The 23,439-nt window shown below is 38.7% G+C and overlaps 1 protein-coding gene across 4 annotated transcripts in view; it reads right to left on the minus strand.

The window, feature by feature from the left end:
• RUNX1T1 (RUNX1 partner transcriptional co-repressor 1) overlaps nt 1-23,439 on the minus strand; it is a 115,962-nt gene that overhangs the window by 84,789 nt on the left and 7,734 nt on the right. For 2 of the 4 annotated variants that reach the window (XM_030266404.4, XM_072924820.1), the window contains exon 2: nt 11,441-11,613. The exons of the other annotated variants lie outside the window; for them this stretch is intronic. In XM_030266404.4, coding sequence (XP_030122264.1) covers nt 11,441-11,528 — 88 coding nt within the window. In that variant the 5' untranslated portion in view covers nt 11,529-11,613. The remainder of the gene's footprint in view (nt 1-11,440; nt 11,614-23,439) is intronic. 4 annotated transcript variants of the gene reach the window in all.

Raw genomic sequence — 23,439 nt, forward strand, 5'->3', positions numbered from 1 at the left:
AGAAGCTCAGTAATTTCTTGCTGCCCAAGTATCTCTGATGGCCCATTGCAATGGCAGCCCATCTAAACCTGTAATGGGACCCTCAGTGCAACTTTTCCCATTACATTGTACCTAGCCTCCCTTGGTTTTACTGCACTACCAACAAAAGGCTCAAGCTACCCAAGAAAGGCACTTCTCTATAAACTTCTAATTCTTTCCTTGGAAATGGAATTTAAATATTCCAATAAGATATGTGCTTATCTGTTAAGTGCAGCTCTTTATGCACACAACACAAAACATTTGCCAGATAACACTAAACATTTCCCTAAGCATTTCCTTATTGGCAAGGCTTTCTGGACTTCTGAAAAAAGACAAATGAGACGTTTAAAACATACACTGCTCTGTGAAACATAGACTAATTGAGATTACCTACACAAATCAAATACTGAGCAGGTGAAAGGTAGTCACCAAGGCAGGAAGAAAATATTCTTTGTTGTCTAAGAAAACTGTTCATGATGCTACCTCGAGTACTGGATTAAACTCATTGGAATTGAGAAAGCATTCACGTCTTTTCAGTTAAGAAAACTTGTACGTTATATCCATATTTCAACAACACTCCAAAGAGTATTTTAAATCATCTGTTAAGAAAAGGCAGCCTTGATAGTGCATTAGAGTTAACAACCTAGACTGCCTATTGCTTTTTGATCAAAAAATCCCCCAAAAATTAATTTTTGTTGAACACACAGAAATTCCAGTGACATTTCGGGTGCATTTCACGTTTTAAAACAATTAAAATATACATTTAGACTTAACATAAAAGAATAGTTCCATAAAAAATTAACTGACTCACAATGCAAGGGACAACATTCAGGCCTTAAAGAATGCATGCTCTTTTGCTCTTGATACACATTTTAGTAAGACCACTCACATGGACTCACATATAAGTGTACCTGTCTTGGGGTCTATTTCTTTCACTAGATCTAGGCTAAACAAGTTTTGCCTCTCATTTTTATTAAATACTGTATTTTCTGTAATGTGGGTAAAGTAAATTAGAATTGACTGCTAATTTCTATCATCATTTGACTTCAAAGAAAATTACCACACCATCTGTGCATAGACACCACTCATGCACTTTAGAAAATTTGATATTGATTTGAAAATATTTCTGAAAGAAAATACCAATGATGCTGTCTCACTAACAGAGAAAGAACACATTCAGTGTGACCTGGAGAAGCCTGGAAGAGAATATCTGCTCCTGCTGAACTATAGCCATATTTTAAGATACAAAAAGAAGGAGAAAGGGGGAGGGCATGCAGGAAGGGGGGCAGTAAAGGAAAAAAGGGTTTCATGCTATCAGTTGCTTTTTGACTTGAAGCTCAGGTGTTTCTTCATTTAACATGGGTAGGGAAACTCCTCCTGCTATAGTATATTAACCCAAGTTTTGACCTCTAATCGATGTCTTCTCAATGTATAGGATCTTCATAATAAAGATAATGTAGAGCATAATTGTGTGAAAAAGTATCTACTACTAGCCATAAATTTGAGCCTTGCATTTTTCTCTGTAACATGTCAATATTTGTGACACTAACTAAACATACTTTATTCATTTGACAAGGATTGTTACATTATATTGAAAACTTTTGTTTCAATGTCACCACCTCCCAGTTTTGACTGATGGTGAGTCAGTTCTGTTAAAATGCACGGGGTGATAGCGTATGCTCCAGTGAACTTTCCCTCCTCTCAGCACCAGAGACAAAAACCTGCAGCTCTGCTCTGTGCTGGCAGCCATCTGGCCAGCTTTCTCTCAATGCCTGCCCCACACCACACTGCAGGCAAAATTTCAGGGCTCTAGAGCTCTGTGGAGCTATTCATGACATACCAATTTCACATTTTCTGCTTGTATGCTTGCAACAATAAATGCTAATGAGGACTATGAATGACATTTTTAAAGACAATAAAAAGGTCTCCAAATCCCTTGCATATGGAGACACTATTTTCTAAACTTCACCTTCTGTTAGGGAGCCATTACACTCTAAAGGAAAAAAATAACCTAAGGAGAACAATGAGATGATCAAAGCATAACCGAGTCCTTAAGAATTCCAAAGAAAACAATGTTTGCAAAGCTAGCTTAATGACAGACAGATTTTATGCTGATGTACAGCACTAACACTTAAGCATAGTAACTCTCTTTTTCAATAACACTGCTACTTCTCATGGAGGGGCTCAGAACTGTAGGGGAGAGGGGGGAGGGGAAAGTCATAGCAAATCCTCCCTTTCACTGATCACATATAACTCTACAAGCCACAGACTTGGACTCAGCAATTACTAATCTCTAGATGAGTCCAAGAATACTCTAAATAAGCCCCAGAATAAACTGTAATTACTAATGGATTTGGAATGCTACGCTTTCATAGAGATCTCTGTGCTGACAAAGCGTGGCCAAGACAAATATCAAATTATACTTTCTTTCCACAAATCTGCCTATTGCAATGCTATTGCTAAGACAAAGAAAAGGGAAAAGAAAGAAAGGAAGAAAGGAAGAAAGGAAGAAAGGAAGAAAGAAAGAAAGAAAGGAAGAAAGAAAACAAAAGAAAGAATGAAAGAATGAATGAAAGAATGAAAGAATGAAAGAATGAAAGAATGAAAGAATGAAAGAAAGAAGTTGCCTTTACTCTGAGAAATGTCTTTTATATTAAAGACAACTTCCCATTATTAGGAAGATTAAAAACACTTCCAGGAAAATCCACCAGGTGGAGCAAATACACAGCATTACAAAACATTCATTTATCCTCCTACTGCCATTTTCAACAGGGCAAAAATGGTTTGTATGCAAATATTCTTACCTATTGACCTCCCTTCTTCACTCTTTTGTCATATATTGATCAATTGGTATTTATTTACTACATTTATAATGGTACAAAAACTTTGTCCAGAGGGGTCATCACACAAAGCTATTGTTCCTGATGCGTTCAATGTTAATTTGCAAACCACAGCAGTCATCGGAAATATAAGTGAAATTAAAGTATTATATTGTTCAACATATATATATTTTTTTCCCAACAATATAAAGATGTGTTTGTGCTAGTAGAACACACTGACAAGTATTCAGAAAATAAAGCTTAGTCTTACATCAGTTAAATGTTTGCACAGGCCTCCACTGTAATGGGCAGGAAACCTGGCCATTCTGCATGTCTGGTTATGTTTTTATATACACAGTAGTGCCCATAACATCACAGCAGTGCCATTGGACAGCATGTTGGTGTTTACTATTAATGCTTTGTTTTAATATGACATCTGCCAGCTACTTAGTAATTTCAAGAGGGCAAGTGAATGAAGACTGTAAATAAATATTTCAGCATATCTAGGACACTTAAGTATTATTTTTCCATTTAAATTATTTGGTTTCCAGAGTCAGGTGAGATAGTCACCTTATCATCAAGTATTTTCTGTGTCCCTGATGAATTAGGACGTCTAATGGAACAGAGACCAGGGGGCAGATTTTTACATGAAGAAAACTAAGGCCAAACAGAACAGCAGTTCTTTCATGGATGAGTTTTCTCACAGTTATAATAGGACAACCCACTGTCAGACTCTGTAATTGCTAAAATGCCAGGCAGTATTACCAAATGAACTGCTCTAATGCAGTTCAGCATCTGGAAACACAGCAGAATCAGTACACAGACTCATTCAACTCTTGATGATAGAAAAGCATTATCATTTGTGACAAAAGGTGCTGATTTTAGTCAAATCCTTTTCTTTCCATTGTTTCCTTAGTTATACCTTCAATCACATTTTTCTCTCACTTTTCCAATCACTTTCCCCTGTCTTCTCACTGGCATCGCATCTGCTCCTGAATTCATGACTCTGGGGCCACCTTCTCACTCTGCTACACATCTCTCTTCTCCAACCTACTACATAACCTGCCTCTGCTCCAGCTGCCTTGGACAGTTATCCTCTCCCACCTCCACCAACCTTGACAGTGAAAAGAAGTTCCAGAATTCCAAGGTGTGAGTACTAATATAAAATATTACCCTCAATTAGCACATAAATTGAATAGCAATAACCAGCAGTCTAACATGGAGGTTAACACTAACTAACGCGGCGTCCATTTGGTTTCCATTACAAAAGTAAGCGAGAATAATATTCACTTAAAGTGCTATTGAAGGAGCACATCAAGATCCCTGGAAGCACCAAGTGTTGTCCTAATGTCTGTGCTTCTAGTCTGACCCAGATGAATGTCATCATACCACAAGAAAATTAAAATATAAAATCTTTGTTTCTTTAGGAACTGGGAGGAGCCTTGAGGAACACAAGCCTCTAAATATAATTTCATTTTATCTAATTGTGTTGTACTCCACATGGTGCTTCGTTGTAGCCATTCAGAAGAGAAGCAGAAAAATACAGAGGTGATTATGAAGTGGAATTTCATACCAAGAGTAAATTACACCAATTTGCACTAGGAGAATATCTGCAAAGAGAAGCAGTAAATGTTTGGGCACAATGCAAGGTGACAGTTTTAATAAAGCCCAAACCATCTTGGGAACTATTATGTGCAAGAACTTTCCTTAAGCAAGATTATCACAGCAGAGGCTTTTGGAGATGGCCAAGATAAATAGGTTTTCAAAGAGAATGCTGATTTAGAACCATTATCACCAAGGAATTTTTGAGAGGCAACCCTGGTGTAAAGGCTACCATTTGTTATTTGTTATTTTCAAAGAGGCTCTAGACACCCAATGGGTAGGAGGAAAGACAATGTGGTGGTTGTTTTCACCACATATCCATGGAGAACTTTTCATTTAATGGACCGCTGGACCAGGCAGGCAATGGTTGGCCAGAGGTCATGGACAGTTCATTGGATTATGAACTCTGCAAAAAAAAAAAAATAAAGGCAACTAAAACATTGGAAAAGACAGACACAACTTAGAGGACGTGCAAAGGTTTAACTAACAGACAGGGCTTTCATAGAGACACATAATTTCCCTCACATGTACAAACCCTGTACATATGTCATGTTCCATTCAGGAACATGAGACTGACCACAATGCATAAACCATCTTTTTTTCATCCTACAAATACAAGCAATGCTTATTTAAATTTTGGCTTCTTTACAATATGACAGGACATACATTTAAAACGTGTCCACTTTTACTTAAAGGCACCTTTACACCAGAGTAACCTAGGGATTTTGTACTGAAGAAAGGAGCCTGATTCTAAAGGTGAAGGATTATTGTACAAATTTAAGAGTTCATTAGATCACAATTATCAGTCTGATAACACTGTTACAGCTCTTTTGTTGCACCATACCCTGAAAATGCTTTTCAGATGGGGGATTAGTGGCACAATAGATGACAATGACTCTTTGGTCCACCTGCTCTGTAGCTGACTCCTGTCTGTGACTGCATATGCACACTGAAGGTTACCTCCCCCACTCAATGGTCCCCAAAATCCTTACCTGCAATGTTTGCATGCAAGAAGAAAAGTATGCCCTTACGTCTGTATTAGAATTTCCAATTAAATATTAGCAGGGAAAATCTAACTAACTGCTGAAAAGATTTAAATCTCACCTACGAAGCACCCAAAATCTCTAGCACATTAATATGTGTGCTGAGCCTGTGGGCATAACTCTACAGGCTGGACCAAAAGCCTTCAGCATGAAAGGAAATGAAACCTTAGCTAATTTTCAGCTCTCCTTGTCTCCTCCTGCAACCACAAATATCTTTCTTGGACCAGCTTCTGCCCACAAAAATAAAAGGCAACAGTCACATGCTACACTTAGTTCTGCTGGAAGCCCTTATTAATTATGTTCCCTCCCTCTACTACTTGTGATTTTAAGTGATTTTAAGTTCTACCAGTACAACTATTAATATCACTATGTTCTAAAATCAAGTATTGAAATTGGACAAATAAGTGTAATATTCTTCACTTATCATTCAAACAAGAAGTCATACTTTAATTCTTCACACACACACACACACACACACACACACACACACACACACACACACATTAAAACAACCAAAGTAAAACAAAAACAAACTAACAAAAACAGACAAAAAACCAAAATAAACAAACAAGACCCGAAACAACCAAACACCTATTCAAGCCCTTTGCCCATGTAAACATGCAGTATCTTTCAGCTATAGAGAGGAGCTTTATATCCTAATATCCATCTAAACACTATCCATCTGTGGACCCAAACCTGAACACTGCCTATGACCTCAACAAACAATACCTATGAGGAGCAAGAGCTGTAACTGACCCCATTCCAACACTTTAAAACTGAACACCAAACTGGACATCTAAGAAAATCACATGGGTAATGAGAATGGAAGCACTGATAGCTGCCATTACTGTTTTAATGGGCCAGAAACAAACACTAGCTTGGTTTGAATCCAGGGGACAAAGAAAAATAATTCTTCCAAGCATGCTTAAAATGACAAACTTAATATGCCAAGCATGATGATTATATAAATGAGAACTACAAAAAATTACCATTATCAAAACTTTAACTGTTGCACAGAACAAAATTCACCTAAAATAATTTGATTTCTGAAAATAAAAGGTCAAGCAAGAGAAGAATCAAATAGAAGAAAAAAAGACACAAATTCAGGAAAAAAAGGGTTAATGTTTTGTTTCAGTCAGTGTATACCAATGCCAGAATTACAAGGGAAAGACTAAAAAGAGCCAATTTTTTTCCTTTATTATTATTATTCTTTAAAAGAAAAAAAAAAATCATGCCTATCTGTCACAGGGTTGTCCGGGCTGGAAGAACCGGCAGGAACCTCAAATTCCTGACCAAACCCTCTTCCACACAATGCCTCCTGAATGGAAGGAACCGAGGCCCGGCAGAGATAGCCCCCTGTCAGGAACCAGCCCTGACGTTTGCGGACAGACGGGGCTGGCCTCGCAGGATGTCAGAGCAGCAAACTGCTGATCGAGATACTGGGTTTTCACACACTCCCAGCCTGGATGTTTTGCTCTTCAGGTAATTAAACAAGGAAACGGGGCTGGTGTGTACGAGTCTGACCCCTGTGCTGCGGCTCCGCGGTTCTGCACATCAACTTCCGCGCCAGCCGCCCCGAGCGCCGCAGAGCCTTCTGCTGCTGCTGCTCCTGCCTCTGCCGGCACCGGGCTCCAAACAAACCCTCCTGCCCTGAAACAAACCCTCCTGCCTCCGAAACAAACCTGCCCCTGAAACAAACCCTCCTGTCCTGAAACAAACCCTCCTGCCTCCGAAACAAACCCTCCTGCCCTGAAACAAACCCTCCTGCTCTGAAACAAACCCTCCTGCCCCTGAAACAAACCCTCCTGCCCTGAAACAAACCCTCCTGCCCCTGAAACAAACCCTCCTGCCCTGAAACAAACCCTCCTGCCCCTGAAACAAACCCTCCTGCCTCCGAAACAAACCCTCCTGCCCCTGAAACAAACCCTCCTGCCCCCGAAACAAACCTGCCTCCGAAACAAACCCTCCTGCCCTGAAACAAACCCTCCTGCTTCCAAAACAAACCCTCCTGCCCCTGAAACAAACCCTCCTGCAAATATCCTCTGCTATTCCCTCCCTCCCCCACCCCCACTTCACGAAGGGCTAAATTATTTGCTCTGTTCCACACATCTTGATTTCTCATAAAAAAAAAAAAAAGAAAGAAAAAAAAAAAGAAAAAAGGAAGGAAAAAAAATGAAAGAAATGGGTACTTTGGGTGTAGCTGTTCTTTAGCTAGCCATTCAAAATAGTAAATTTATCTGCGGGAGGGGATGAACAGACAGGAAGATGAAGCAAGGGATTCCCAAATTAATGTTTAGTTTAAGGTCATTACTCAAAAAGATCCTGAAACATATTGCCAATTTGTCCAGCCAACAGCCAGACATTCACTTATTTAGAAATAAAATTATTCTGATTTAAGCATTATTGAAGAGTCTTTGTCTTACAAGAGGACATAAATCATAGCCCTAGGCATTAGAAAAACAGACCAGTGTTTTCTCTCTCTTTTCCCCCAAATTTCAGAAAAGGGAAAGGGAAGGTGTTACCACCTATACTTGGCAGAAAACCCTACACAGGGCTGCTGTGACTGACCTAGTTTCTACACTCTTTAAAGGCTATTTAAAAAAAAAATATTTTTCAAAAAGGTAACACATTCCGACTTCTTTCTGAAAAATCCACAGAATAGAATATTGGCTGAAAAGAGAAGAGCCCAGAAGAAAGAGGAGTACAAAAGCATGCCTGCTTGTCTGTGTTCAACACAAAGAACATTAAATGAAAACAACTGGCATGCTGCCAAATTCCTATACAGGCAAAGAGATTCAAATAAATTGATTTCACGCATCACGCTGACCTGGGATCAGCGAGCAGTGGTACAATACACTTACTGCTCCATGTGGGGCAAAGCCCATTAATGTTATCAGAGACACATTACATTGAGGAGGAGCAGGGAGGGGGGGCACAGAGAGGAAACCCAAACTCTGCAAATTCGGGGGGAAAAAATCACTTTGAACAAGGAACTTGAACTGGAGCACTTGGTTTCAGTTTACTAATAAATATATCATATTGCAAGAGCTTGTCGTCTGCTCACCTCAAAGATTTCAAAGACTGTATTTTCAAATTAAAATAAATACTAATGTCAAACACACACATTCCCCTTACATTCTACTTTTAACACAGTTGTTCTCAAACTCAGTTATTCTCTGTAAATTTCCTGCCTTCCCCATCCGCTAGCATTTTATATAGATTATGGGTTATTTTCTTTGTACTTCAAAAGCTGGATTATTGCCCAGGATATTCTTACTGGTTCAGAAAGCAAGCTGGAGAAATCAGCCATGCTCTCACCTGACCTAGAGAGAAAAATGCTTTATTTGCAAGGTAGCGGCAAGCAGGGCACCAGTGTCCTTTGCAGGTCACCCATACATGCCCCACATACTAGGGAGGTGTCTCCAAAGCAGTATTTAGAATTTCACTTTCTTAGTAATGTGAAGTAACCCATGTTTGCTATGGAGTCTCTCCTTGTCATCCTGGCTTTGCTTCTCATTAAGCTCTCTCACACTCCAATCAAGAGCAATGCCAGCAAGCCACAGGTGTGCACCACATGAATAGATGAAATTCTGATTGGAAGTACAAGTCATTGTTTGTAATACAGTTCCATATTCTTTTGCATCTGTGGAATCTTTGAAGGGGACTTTATTATTTTCACTGTACTCCTTAAGATACATTAGTAAGCAAACAGTTCTTTTGAAGACAAAAAGAAGCTAAGAGAAGATGACTTTGCAATAGCAAAACAAAGATGAGGATGCTTGAAAGGGGTCACATCAACAGAAGTAGTCATTGCTACAAGAGGCCATTGCTTCAAGGAGGCAATAAACTCAAAACACCTTTTTTTTTTGGCCTTTTACTCCATTTAGGCTCCAAATAGCAAATCAAATCTTCTTGGGCACAGCAAAATCCATATTAAGTTAAGCTCAAACAATGTTGACTTCATCTCTAATTGCTCACTGAAATTTAAAACAAAAAAAAATCATTGAAAATGTGGACCTTCTTGGCCATTTAAAACTAAAATTTTTGAGCATGTCACAAATACATCCAGATATAGACACCTTACCCAGTCACCTCGATTCAAGTAAATGGCAAAACAGGAATGGCCAAAGATCTAAAAACTGTGCACCACTACTGATCACTCTCTAAGAGCTACAAATCAGTTTTGAATTATTCATTACCAAGGTGAAAACTATACAATATTGTTAATTCTGTAAGAGGTGCCACAGAGAGATGTGTTTATTTAGGTATAAGGCTACAACTGACAGAACTGCACAGGGAAGGGAATCATGCAGTATACAGCAACTTCACCATGGCAGACATGTGCCTGCACCCATACAATACAGAGAGCACAACCTGCACAACAGTGAACAGGAGGGATATGGTGCTGTTCCCTCCCTTTTACGAATACTTCAACAACCATCCAATCAGTTGGACTTTAAAGAGATGAAGTGAATTTTAGTCATATTAATTTCCTTTCTTTAAATGGTATTAGAAAATAAGCCTTTCTCCCAAGTTGTAGGAAATTTCCATTATCTTGCACGTGCTCTGACAGCAGTAAACCACAATAAACTTCCCATTAGTATGCCAGCACTGCATGCTTCAGGCATGACATCTTTACTTTTACATTTATTTTTTTTTTTAATCTTTATGAAGACCCATATGGCAAAAGAAACCAACCAACAGCCACCTGTACAGGGTACATTTGCACTTTGAAAAACAAGACTGTAGATAGTGAAAAGGAGAAATTAGTCAGAAGCTATACACTGCTAAATAAGCAGAATCAAAACACACCAAAAAACTCTGCTAAGATCATTCATTCTCTTCCAGTGATGCCTGACTACATGAAGCTCTCACAAAAGCATTTATTTGTTTTAAATTGAGCTAGGAACTCAAGTTAAAATGCAACTTCATTTTTATTAGGATTTAATTTTTTTAAAGTACGTTCACACTGGTGCACAAAACCTCAGGCTTAGCTCTTGCCACAAGGTGATGTGCAGAGGCTCCCACTGGCTCTTTCAGCTATTCTCCATCTCTCCACACCCCACAGGCAGAACAGCATGGGCCATGGTGTCTCCATGGTGGGAAAACAAGTAAAATGATCAAGGCTGAGTTACCTTTAAAACTATCCAAGGCAAAGACAAGAGTACCCAGACACCATTCATCTTATTTTGGTACCATACTCTATCAAAGTTATGTCAGGCAATATGGTCCAACACTGAGAAAGAAAATTATCCAAGTATTGCAAATCACTTAAAATCAGTTAAGCAGTTTCTTGCCATACAGACAAACACCATTTTAGAAGAAAAAATGTAGTTACAGTAAAGACAGGAACGACTGTCATAGGTTATCTAGAAATTTTGTCCAGCAATAGCAGATTTACTTTTTAGTATGGTAAAAATCTTTGCACGCAAGAAGCAGAAATATCCATTCTCATTATCATCTCAATCAAATTTATCACACATTCCCAGTTTGATGCAATGAGTTTACCAGAGGATTCCAATAAATTACAAACAACCATTTTGCCAATGTCATTACAACTGTCTCTTAACCTGGTTGCAAATACTATTCCAATTCACAGTTCAGAAAACCGAACGTCACTACTTCCACAACCCAGCCAAGTAATACTGACATGACACATAAAGAGCAACTATGTCATTAAAAACGTAAAAAGAACCCCAAAGTACAAAATTTCACATATATGTATCTAAGATTTTAGAAAAGTCATGACTGATGTATTTTATTAGCATTGCAGTACTCTTTCTCACTTGTATTAAACAAGGACAGCACCTTCACTGATTTAGGCGGACTCTTTGGAGCTAAAGGGAAAGATTTCCTTTTTAATTACAGTTTACAAGGCAAGGTACAGTCATTATATACACACAAATAACTTCTAAAAGGTATTCACATTATAAAATCAAATATTTTTCTGTTCCTTACCTTGACAAAATTCAAAGTTCCCTTTTTTCCGGCAGTCACCTATCACTAAACTCAGTGCTCTCCAAGTGTTTCTTTTGACAGATATCATTCTCCACCAATCGCTCTGCTAATTTCCTCTTTCCTTTTCTGACTGGGACAGATATTATGTTCACCAGCCCAGAGATCAATCTTTTCTATTGACAACAACAAATGGAAAAAAAAAAAAAGCATATATCACAGCCAGTTTGAAGCACCACACCCCTTAATTTACATGATAATAGTCTTAAATAAAAAGGGAAGACAAAAACATTATTCTAAACCAAGTAACCCCATTTTCTTAGCTAATATAAGGTAGTACTTTAAAACTGTATTAATTCTTCAACAGAGGTTGTTTCATAATTTGCTCAGTTAAAACAGCTGACATATAGAAGGCAACAGATTCAGGGCAGCCTATATGCTACCAATTAGTTAATTCTGTAAAAATGCTTGGGTTTAAATACATTCACATAATACAAAATATTACATACTTTACCTGGTTCAACAGGAGCTCTAGAGAACCATTTATTAAATCAAAATGTTTACTAAAAATAGAGATCTTCCAATTTACACATCACTGTACTAAATTGGATTTGTAAGTCATAACAGCAAACACATTTAAAGAAAGGCAGATCAAAAAGCTATTGATATATTTGCAAATCATCTTCCCACTTTTGACAAGGCAATTTCCCTCCCACTCCAACACCTAAAAAACTTGTTTGTTTGGGTTACACAAATACTCTGCCATTTGTATATGTCTGTATCAAAGTGTTGTCAGTTTTTCCAAGGCATTAATATGCTTTTCAGGGGTTCATAATTATGTCAAGACAGAAAGTTTTTTCAGAGCCAAGCACGCATAGTTATGTACATGCTTCAATCTGCAACAACTCTTCAAGTATTTGGGGACATCAAGTTAAGCATGCACAAGGATCCCGCCACAGCTCATGCATCTAACCCAGAATCCAGCCCCAACCCTCTCCTGGACTGGATCTTTCTGCAAAAAAAATTCATTGCCCAAGGGCATTTGCAAAAGATCACATTTTTGTTTGTGCTAGAAATTGCAATCTTTCCCACAAAGAAGCACGCTTCTCAAATCAAAACAAACCTTCCCAAGTTAAAGTTAAGGTTACAGAACAAAGGAGTTCACCAAAGTCCTTTCTTTCTTTCCAGCTGTCGTGGTCGGACGTTTCCCCACAGTCCCGAGAGAAGCCAAAATTCCACTGATTTCAGTGAAAACAAGTGGTAAGGACTGCAGGACTCTACCCAGATTTGGCAACTGTGGAGCACTCAAAGTGACACAACTGCCTCTGGCATTTGGAAAATAACCTCCAAAATGTGGTTAGGACTCCACAACTTGGGTACAATAACAATAACTAGTTTAATAAAATTATTTTTATTTTGTATGTAATTCTCTAGTTGTCACAATGTTCTTACATAGGCAGTAAATTTACCTTTCAGTTGTGCCTCTAGCATGAATTGTGTACTTTTCAATTGCCCAGACTTTTGCATAACACTTTAAATTTCCATAAATGCATACAGCATTGTATTGTTATTGTTTGATCTGATTTTTATGGTCATGAACCCATAAATCCTACCAAAACTGAAAAATTCTCCACTGACCAAGTGGCCCTATTAATTTCACTGAGATCATTAAACATTAAGTCTGCTACCAAGTGGCAATAGCACAATCTGGCTGAAATACTGTCTTACAGTGGAATACATAATATTTTGGATTCAGAGTTACACATCTGTAAAGATATATTCATGTTTTGCTAACCATTTCTAATTTGGCCACTAGAAACAATTATAGTCAATAAACTATGTAATATATAAAAATTCAGTATTTCTGATGAATAGCTTACTCATTTTCCATAGCTGATAAAAGATTTTAAACATCTTACTGTAAAAAAGTTTTAAAAAAAAATCTGTCATCTGCTTTACAATGAAGACATCACTTCAATTTGCTACTCTTCCTTTGTTTCAGGCCCCTGTTCGTTTTTTCTATTTGCCACATTTTCCAAAGTGATGGATGCATTTTGCTATACCCATTCTACACTAATCTCCTTCTTTAAATGTATTTTTGCTTCGTGAATTGTAAACTGCTGCTGTTGCTCGAATGTACATGGAAAGCTGTCTAATGTCTGAACCTTCAGTGAAAGCAGAATGCCTCAAACAATTTGTAGTCTTACATGAGTGTTATAAAAAAGGATCAACATGTTGTATTACCATGGAAATTTTGAAAAACATACTTTCCCAAACAAATATTACTTTTTCTCAATGGTATGAAGTAATGAAAACCACATGTGTAAATCTGCGATCCATGCAGTAGTTCAAGCTGCAGCTAATAGAAAATACAGAGAGTGAACTCTGCCATATAAAGGATTCCTGTTACAGAAATATAATGTGAAAACCAGATGCAGACAGAAAACCTTAATCACAGATGGGAATGTAATCACTGGCATACAGAATACTTTTTTGATCAATCTCAACCATATGAGAAATGTATTTATTTTCTAAGGAATGCAATAACTCTAGAGAGTCTTCTATTTGAATTCAGTTAACCTCATATTCAGAGTGCTTTTATCTTGTATGTGTAGAGAAGAGGGATATAACCTGAGCCAAGACTTTTAGAAGAGCCATTGGCCCTGGCAAATCATTCTTGTATCAGCTTATCTTTCAAGGAATTAATAGGATGTAAAGACTACAAATATCAGGATCAGCCTCAAATGAAACGAACCATTATTGCACTTCCTAGTTACTGCCAGAAATCCCTTCATCACCTAAGCACTTCCCCAGTTAAATTTTCCCTTTAATATGCCATTCTTCAGAAATGTAATGCTAAGGGCAAGCACAGTGTCACATTCAAGTTCTGTGAATCAGAACTGGAGTCCCACAGCAAAAAATCTCTCTCTGTAAAAGCTGAAGAGTCATCAGTTCAAAAACAAGTTTACCTGGGGCTTCCTTCTAACTGCTCGAAGTCCCTCCACCCCACCCACACAGCTCCCGGGGGTTAGCAGGAAACAAAGGAGCACAGCACAGGGCAGCTATCCAGCTACATCAAGTGTCTAAACTGCCGACTTCCTTTGCCAACTCTGCCCAGTTTTCACTGCTGACAGTTTTCACTGCTGGTGACATTACTATTACAGTAGGTAGCAAATGCATCATGTAAAATAGAGACCTATACCTCAAACTGCAAAATCTATTTAAATTTTAAAAAATAACCACAACCAAAACCAAAAACCCCAACTTCTACTAGGAATTAAAACTTAATAAACAAAAGGCATTCCGAGATGAGGCCTCCAGAGTCTTGCGTACCAGCAATGGTGGTTTTACTTCCTGGCAGCCCCCGATCCCCTGCTGCACCCACCTCCTGGATGTACCCAGTCTACTCAAGAATACACAGCACCGCCTGACTGTCACAGTTCACAACTGAGCTTAATAAGGTAATCTAAAGTTGGTATACATTTATTTTAAGAGTATAATTAAGTAACACAAACCACAATGGTTTGATAGTTCTTACACCAGGGCAGAGAGGGGATGACAGAAACTCTCTGACAGGCACAGTGTAGGCAGATTCTCCTTCTCTGTTACAGCCTGTAAGTCCATTTGCCATCATTTCATTTTCAGTGCCTGCAGTAAGAGGACACAGTCACTTCAGTACCCTACCACAGGGCTCCCAGAAATGGCACATCACAGGCGTCCATCAGACTAACTCTGCCGAAGTTCCTGTAAAGATGCTTTCTTACTTGAATGCCTGTAATGCTAGGTGAATTTTGAAGTCTGTTACTTGCTTTTTTTCCTCCCATGTTAACAACTACCAAATAATTTGATAAAAATACTTTGATTCCAAAACTGCAACAAAACAGTTTTTAAAGCATCTTGTCTCATTTGAGACTTAACTTTAAATTTCTGAGACTGCAGCACTAACAGATATCACACAAGTCAACATTTAACACTAAAGTAATATGGGATGGATATGCTTATTTCTAAACAAGCATGCCTAGATTAATAATAAACTTTGGCCAGATACATATTTTTATTTGCATGTTTTTCATATAGCATCATCATGTGTGTGTGTAGAGTGCTAAAAATGGAATGAAATCTTCCAGCTGAAAACAGTTCCACGTGACAAAACAGAGAGGGATCCTGAAAACTCCTGCTTCATGTCATGTGCGAGCGTGTGTGCCTGTGTCTTTTTTTTTTTTTTTCTCTCATCTAATTTCATCTGCGAGAGACTGTCCCTAGAGGACAAGACAAGAGAGAACCAATTATATCCAGCGGTTGGTTTCTCCAAAATGAAGGCATCTGTTCCATGCCAACGACTTCCACACGGAAGAAAAACAGAACTTTGAAGGCATCTGCGTTCATGGCTGACAGTTGCAGATCTTAGGGTCTACTGTAATTGCCCAGCTGCAAACATGATTTGGTTGCTGCTGTTGTCAGCTGATCTCCTTGCACTGAAAAGAAGGGAGCTTAAATAGCAAATAGCAGGATAAAAATCAGATATTTTTCCACAATACTGACACCTTTTCCCTTCTGAAGGAGGTATTTTTCCTGGTACAATGGGTTTGATGGAAGTAAATTGCAAAATGGTTCTTAAACTAACATTTTACAAAATATTCTACTTTAAAATGCTATTCTTTAAATAATGTACCAGTCCAAGCACAATGTGTTCATTATCTGCTAGCATTTCAGGATGGTATTTTCTAAGAGTGATTCAGAAACCAGTGTGATTCACCAACCACATAATCCTACAGCCCACCTTATTTAGCCAAGTAGTCTCAGTAACACCAAGAGTACACCTTAGCAGAAGCTCAGAGTTTTCACCCCAAATGCATATTGCAGATAAATAATTAGTATATTTATTACTTAATTCACATCACTTCCAAGGTGAGTGAATACTTTCCAAAAGACATTTTATAGCAACATTACTGGTAATTCAAAATCTGGCTTACAGCACTGGGTGCCACATTGGCAGTCAGATACTCAGCAATGCTATGCACCTTCACTGCTAAAAAAATCAAGCAAGCTGTTAACAAGAAGCTCATATAAAGAAGCAAGACCCTAACTGATTTTCCAAAGCACAGGACTGAGTGCCATTTAGAGATCCATGACTACTGATGGTGCAGTAGCAACAAAGACAATTAAAACTGGCCTAAGCAGAAAATACACTGACATTCTCCATCCTCAACTCACCAGATAAAAGTGGATCATAGTTTCCAGAAATATTTCATGCCCCTCTTGAGTTTTTGTCGTTTGCTTACCTAGTACTTTTTATGATTATCTTGCAAGAAAGAAAACAGTGTATGATAGGGAAATACTTTTTTTCATATAATTATTTGTTACTTTGCTGGATTCCATCTGCAATCCCAAACATACTCGGCAGCAACAGCATTCTGCCCTCTCAGCCAGGTAGCCACTCAGCTTAAAAAGGAGAGTAAGGATTCCCATACAGTCTTCTTTTCTTGGCACATACCTCAAATTATGATGAATGCCTGAAGTAACGAACCTGGGGGGACACAGTAGGCCTGACACTTCCTGACCACTTCTAAATTCCCTCCAGGAAGGACAAGAGTTGGGAGTAAGGACAATTAACAGAGCCACCTGTTTCCTGTGACCTCCTAAGGGGCAGACATGGCCACTGATGACTTGCTCTGGCAATGCCACTGAGGTCCTGCCCATCCTTCTCTTCCCAGAGAAGTCATGGAATAATAAAAACAATAGTGGCCAATAATAGCTCTGTAGACAGAGTGAAATAGAGGCCTGGATTTTAAAACAAATTAACAAACAAACAAAAACAAAACAAAAAAAAAAAAATTAATGTCAGAGGCTTCCCAGGTGAAGAGCGTGGGACCAATAAATCCCAGAATGTGGAAGGGAAATTACACACTGATTCCCCTCTTCTAACTACTGTAGCTGGTATTTACCGTAGCTGTGAACTCCTCTGGAAGAAGTCTGGAGTAGGCAGCTGGCTTAAACACAACTTAAAACACATCTTGGGATACACAAGTTGAGAATCCTGGCCCAATGGACTCAATAGGAATCTGTAAGCATTATTATGGAAGAAATAGTCTTTTTCTCTCCTTTATATGGAAGTCTTGTCAGGTAAGTCTGTGATTTACAATTCAAAAAGAATGTCCTTGCTTTACACTGAGACCTCAGCTAGCCCATTTTATTAGGGAGAGATCTAGATCTAAGTCTGAGAACTAGTCTTTAAAAAGTATTCTCAAGATCATGGAGGTGAGATGGGAGCACAGAAAGCCTGAGGGCTCAGCTCCTCAGACTGGCATTTTAACTAAAGAAACACTGTCTTCAGTGAGAACTAGGTATAGGACTACCACGTAAGGTCTGAGCTCCAGTATTTAATTCAATGTTTACAAGCTCTGCTGATGCATAGAGTTGCATTAATTTATCATGGTGCACATGAAATGTGTACAACATTCAGAAACTACCTTGGGCTATTCAGTTCAGTAGGATGTTTTCCTTGTCCACCTGCAGCATACTTTAATACAGGTTGCAGCTTGCTTTTCCAGCATCAAGTGGTTTGCCATCCAGCTTTAAAATACTAAATAGTAGAGTCATGAAACAGGTTTTGCTTAATGGTTCCTGGAACTCAGTGACTTCACTCACTAAAACACTTCCTATAACATTACCCTTAAATACTTTTAGCAATGTCACCATTAAAATAAAATAAAAAATCATCCTGTCAGTACCATCCATTGACAGCACACCCATAGGTGCCATTATTTCCACATTTGTTGGCAGCTTTTTCTGGGACCATTATGCTTTAATGGCTCTGGCAACAAACCCCACCTGGATTTCACTGGAAGCACGCCTTTGGAGCACTCTTCCCAAATATCCTTTGCATCATTCTGTCTCCTCCGTTGCACCTTAATCATCCCATTTTCTGGCAATAGCCTCACTCTCTCACTGTCAAAGCCTGAGCTGGTCTTGGGTAGTTCTCTTCCTCAACTTGTCCAATGCATGTGTGATTCAATGTTAGAATTAATTTTCCAAGAGGATATCAGGCCAATATCTTAGCTGCACAGGATGGATGTTCACTCACATCCCAGCTTTAAAATTCTTTTTATTACATTCCAGTAGCACAACATGACCAAACCAATGGGACAGTAAAGCACAGGCACAAAACCCCATACAACTCCCAGAAAGTACACACAGCCTTAGTCAACATGCCACACAACCTATCATGGTAACATGCAGAACCAACATTTTGATACTGTCATTACTGAAGTAAAAGAAGCAAAAACCAGAAAAGGTACTCTGAAAAATAAGTAGTTGTGGGAGAAAAAGTGGTGATTTTTTGGGAACTAAATTGTTGGTCCTTTTTTTTTTTTAAAACGAGGTATTTAAAATGGCACCTGGGCCACAACCAAAAGGGGTTCCTGAGGGGTCACCATCAGAAATTTAAAAATGTAGACAACAGATCTCCAAATAAAAGACACCACAAAATAAAAAAACTAGTGGTAATGCCTACTACTTATGCAAACTGCATATTAACAACCAACATGGCAGACATACATAAGCCTCCTAGAGCTCCAAAAGTAACTACAGCCTGTTACAATTTCTAATGGTCATACTACCTTCGCCTCAGATGCTTGTCTGAATTCCTAGGTTTTACTCTCTGCGCTGCCTGCCACTATGTGCATATTAATTCCACTCCACTAGGTGGAGTCTTCTGTCTTTCCATACTGCAACCTAATTTCCAAAAAAACCTAGTATCTATCCTCCATGAACTTTGCACATTTACTTTACTGTAAACACCAGAGTACACCTGTCTTGATAGACATTAAAATGGCAATGAATCAAATGCCTTCCAAAATGATTTAAAAAATCATGAGCTATCCCATGAGGATCCCAAATCAATGTTAAAATATGGGATCATGCAGGAATATTGTTGCTATACAGTTCTGTACAGCACAACTGTACTTTCATGAACATTACATTCAATAAATAATACTGAGTATAAAAATATATTCCTTAAATAAGTCACCATATCACATGCCCAAAAACTACATATAAACAAACCCAAGTTTCAGAACTTCAATTAAATTCTTTTTGTGTATTCTGAAATACTTTTGAGTACCTAGGATGCCTTCCCTTTCCAGGCATCCCAAAATGTGTTACAGAAAACGGGAGAGAACATTAAAGTATTCACATTTCCATTCACAACCGTGGAGTTAAATATGGCAACAATTCAACGGGAACAGCAAAACTGTATGCAGCATTTCTGGCAAAGATTAAGAAAACAGAACACTCCCATGAATGTGTTCAGAACACTTAGATAAGAAAATCTGGACACCCTGCATGCAGCTATAATCTTTCTTTTGGGGCTGGGCTCCACCTCAAGCCCTGTGCAAAGTACCAGAAAATCCAACAACCAAAGTAAAAAGCTCCTGGGTTTCAGAACTGCGAAGCAGTATCTGCGAGCAGAAAGCCCCACTCAGGCGCTGAGCACGAACACGAGGCTCCCCAAGGCTCTCACATCCCGGGTCAGCCGAGGTAGGGCCTCCTCAGCGCCGCTCCTGCTGTTGGCAGATATCACCAGCTATTTAAGGCTACAGACATTTTGCCCCAATCGGCCATGTTTTCTGTAATATTTACTTCTCGTACATATGTCTATAACTATGTATACATCCCACAGAAGGTGAGGTTTAACAGGGTTAGCTTTGTTGGGGAAAAGAAGGTTTGGAGGAAAGGAAACAACTTTCATGTTGAGAAGATTTGAATCTAGTGACTGTCACGGGATGTAAACACTCTTCTGGGGAGGGAGGCTTTTTGTTAGGTTTCAGGAGAGCAGAGTTTTGGATAAAATCTGTATAAATAATTATCCCTCTGTCATTCAATATAAATTTATGCACATGTGTGCACACAGTTATGCTGGGGAATACAAACTATGAAGTAGACGTGCCACAGACTTCTAGACAACCTACCACAAGCATGGATCTCACACAGAATCCATTCTATATTTAAATTTGTTTATTGAATTTTAATTATTTCTGATCTGTAGATCACTTTGAGGAAAATCCCCCAAGGTCAAAAGTGTATAAATGCAATTGCAAAACCAAACAGAAGCATCAGCAAGGCCCTTTCCCATGCAGACACCTACCAAAAAAATTAGTTCCTGACTACTAGATTAGATTAGAATTCAACAGCTAAAACCCATTCCAATATTAAAACCAGGTAATTAGCTACGTTGAAATAAAGCAATAAAAACTCTCATCCTACTCTGCACGTTTACTCATGCTAAGTAGTAGCTCCACAGATTAACACAGAGCTCCATAGATTTAACAGTGAATTATCCCTTCTTCGCTTAGATCCCTATTTTAAAAAATTAACACATATCTTTTCCATTAGGTTATCATCGAGTTTTTTTGTTGCTTTTTTTTTAATTAGAAGAAACAGTGTTATGCTCTCCAGAGATGCTTAAGATAGAAAATGTATGCTCTACCAATACCATGCTTTCCAAGTCATAGAATCAACTTGGATTAGCAGCTCCACAACCGTGAATATTTTTTTATATGTGCATTCAAATATGACTCTATCATTTCATTCACCATGGAAAAAGTTACTCCAAAATCCCCATTAACTAGAATGTCCTTTTTGAGCCTAAACTTAAGATTTGCAGGTATATCAGGAATGAAACAAGCCAAAGAAAGTTGTGTCATATACTGAACATCCTTTCCATTGCTCAAGGTCCTCAGTAGTAAGTAAAGCTGTATTGCTGCAATGGGGAAACAGACACATGTCATTTTAAGATACAATCATAGTTTATTAATAAAATTATTTCAAAAATACGAGTTAAATCCTTTTACCAACATAGTGGCATTTAGCTATCCAGTGTCATTTTTCCAGTTCAAATAGATATGGTCCTAATTGCATAATGCCATTTTATCTGCTGAAGATAAAAGTGCCGATAAACAAAAATGCACATTAGGCAGGAGATTTTTCAGAATAGATTTTTTTTTTCAAATAACCCACTTGCATTAACAAAAGATTGCAATGGCTTCCAAATTATAGGGTGTTATTTTTAGTGGAAGTAGTTCAATATTCATATTGGAGCAGATGTAGCAGTTTAACAAAACAGCTCTTCAAATCCTGCACAAATTGAAAACAGGAAAACTGATTGCATTTTCTCTTATCACTTTCCTTTTCTGAATTGACACTTTTGGCCTTCTGAAAATTTACACATGGCTTTCATCTCAACAGCACCTGCTGATCAAACAGAAACCTAACATTTTCAGGAAAATGGTATACAGGACTAGTTTTCTTTTTACCATCTTAAAGGGCATCGGCAGTCCACTTGATGGCAACAATTGCTGAGTAGATGGCACACAAAATACATTTTATATTTTCAGTCCACTTACTTTTAAAAATTAGTTAAATCATAACGACTCTTCTGTATTTGCTCTTTGTCTGCTTTAAATTAATTTCAGTCTCTATCCCTGCACTGTCTTGATGGGTTTCATTCTACAGTCAGCTAGATTTTAAAGATGATGTGAGAGCCCCTGGAATAATAAACACATTGCATGCTCTGCAGACAGGGGTCTTCTTTACATATGCATTTATATGCAGTCATATAAACTGATATATACAATTATGCATTCATGTGCACATATTGCCCAGACATTTCTTTTTATGGTGCTTATAGCAAGGAAAAAATGTGTATGTGTATATATATAGATATACATATATGCATGTATGTTTCATTCTGCTATAGTCTCACTGTATTGAATTCCCCAAGCACTGTTGTTTGAACATGTTGAGGGGAGAGAAACTCAAAGGGCATTTATTTATTTCAAAGTTGTTCTTTGTTTCCTTTGCAGTCTTCAGACTGGGAGAAGGTCTAGCAGATGCTCTGGAACTTGAGCATCAAGACTGGGTTGAGATGCTGCCATTGGTGAACATGGCAAGCATGCAAACAGCACAACCAGAAATCCTTGGGTTCCTGCAAAAGTTAAAGGTATCAAGTCATGTATATAAAAAATTACATGTAAGTACCTTGTTATCCCGTCTGCTTCTGAGCCTGTAAACTCTGAAGCACAGCAGCGGGTAACAAGGACCATCTTCCTTTGTACATAATTCTAGGTGTAATTAAAGATACTCCTGAAACCTGCTACGTGTCAGCTTCTTAACTGATGGAGCCCTCACCCCCCTGAAGTACTCTGCTGCCATCCATTACCATTCTGCTTCAGTGATAAGGTAACCTGAAGGCAGAGATGACATACAGTAATATATGTGCCACTCCAGACAGTTGGTTCATGAATTTCAGTGTTTCATCATGCTCACTGAGGCAATCGCAAACCTGAAATGTCAATATGTTCAGTCAATGGAAGTAAAATAATGGGGCTCTATTGTCTTACCCTATCGATCTGCTGCTGTCAACAAGAATACATGCCCCCCTGGCTTTAAACAAATTTTAATTAGGCTTTTAGTTACCAGATCATATCTATATATCTATCTGTGCAAACACTTGACAAAGTGCAACGGCAGTATAAATATTTCAAACTTTTAAATATAAAGGTAATTGTTTAAAGCCGTTCTTTAAAGCACCGGTGTGCACACACTGAGCATGCAATTCATTTTAATCTGGAAGAGAACTTAAAAAGCACCACCAGAAGTCCATCCAAAACAACAAAAAAGAGCAAACAGGGCACTTTTCCTGAAGCCTGGTGTCATCCCCCTCGGGAATTTTGGAAGTTAGGATCCTTCACTGAAACCACACCAGGAGTGAGCGGTGGGTGCCCGGGCATGACAGACCGGGGCTGTCACATCCCCTCAGCCCCGCTGCCTCCCCAGGCCGGGGCTCCTCCACCCCGTCCCGCAGACACCCAGACATGGCCCCCTCTGTTCCTCTGGGCTGTGTTTAAAGTGGGGTCCCTTAGTCACCACCTTTGTTTGCGGCCACCTCCTCCCTGCCCGCGGACAGCGCGGCAGACGAGCCCCTCTCCGCTCCCCTCGGGGCT

This window comes from Taeniopygia guttata, chromosome 2 (genome assembly GCF_048771995.1).
Source record: "Taeniopygia guttata chromosome 2, bTaeGut7.mat, whole genome shotgun sequence".
Lineage (NCBI taxonomy): Eukaryota > Metazoa > Chordata > Aves > Passeriformes > Estrildidae > Taeniopygia > Taeniopygia guttata.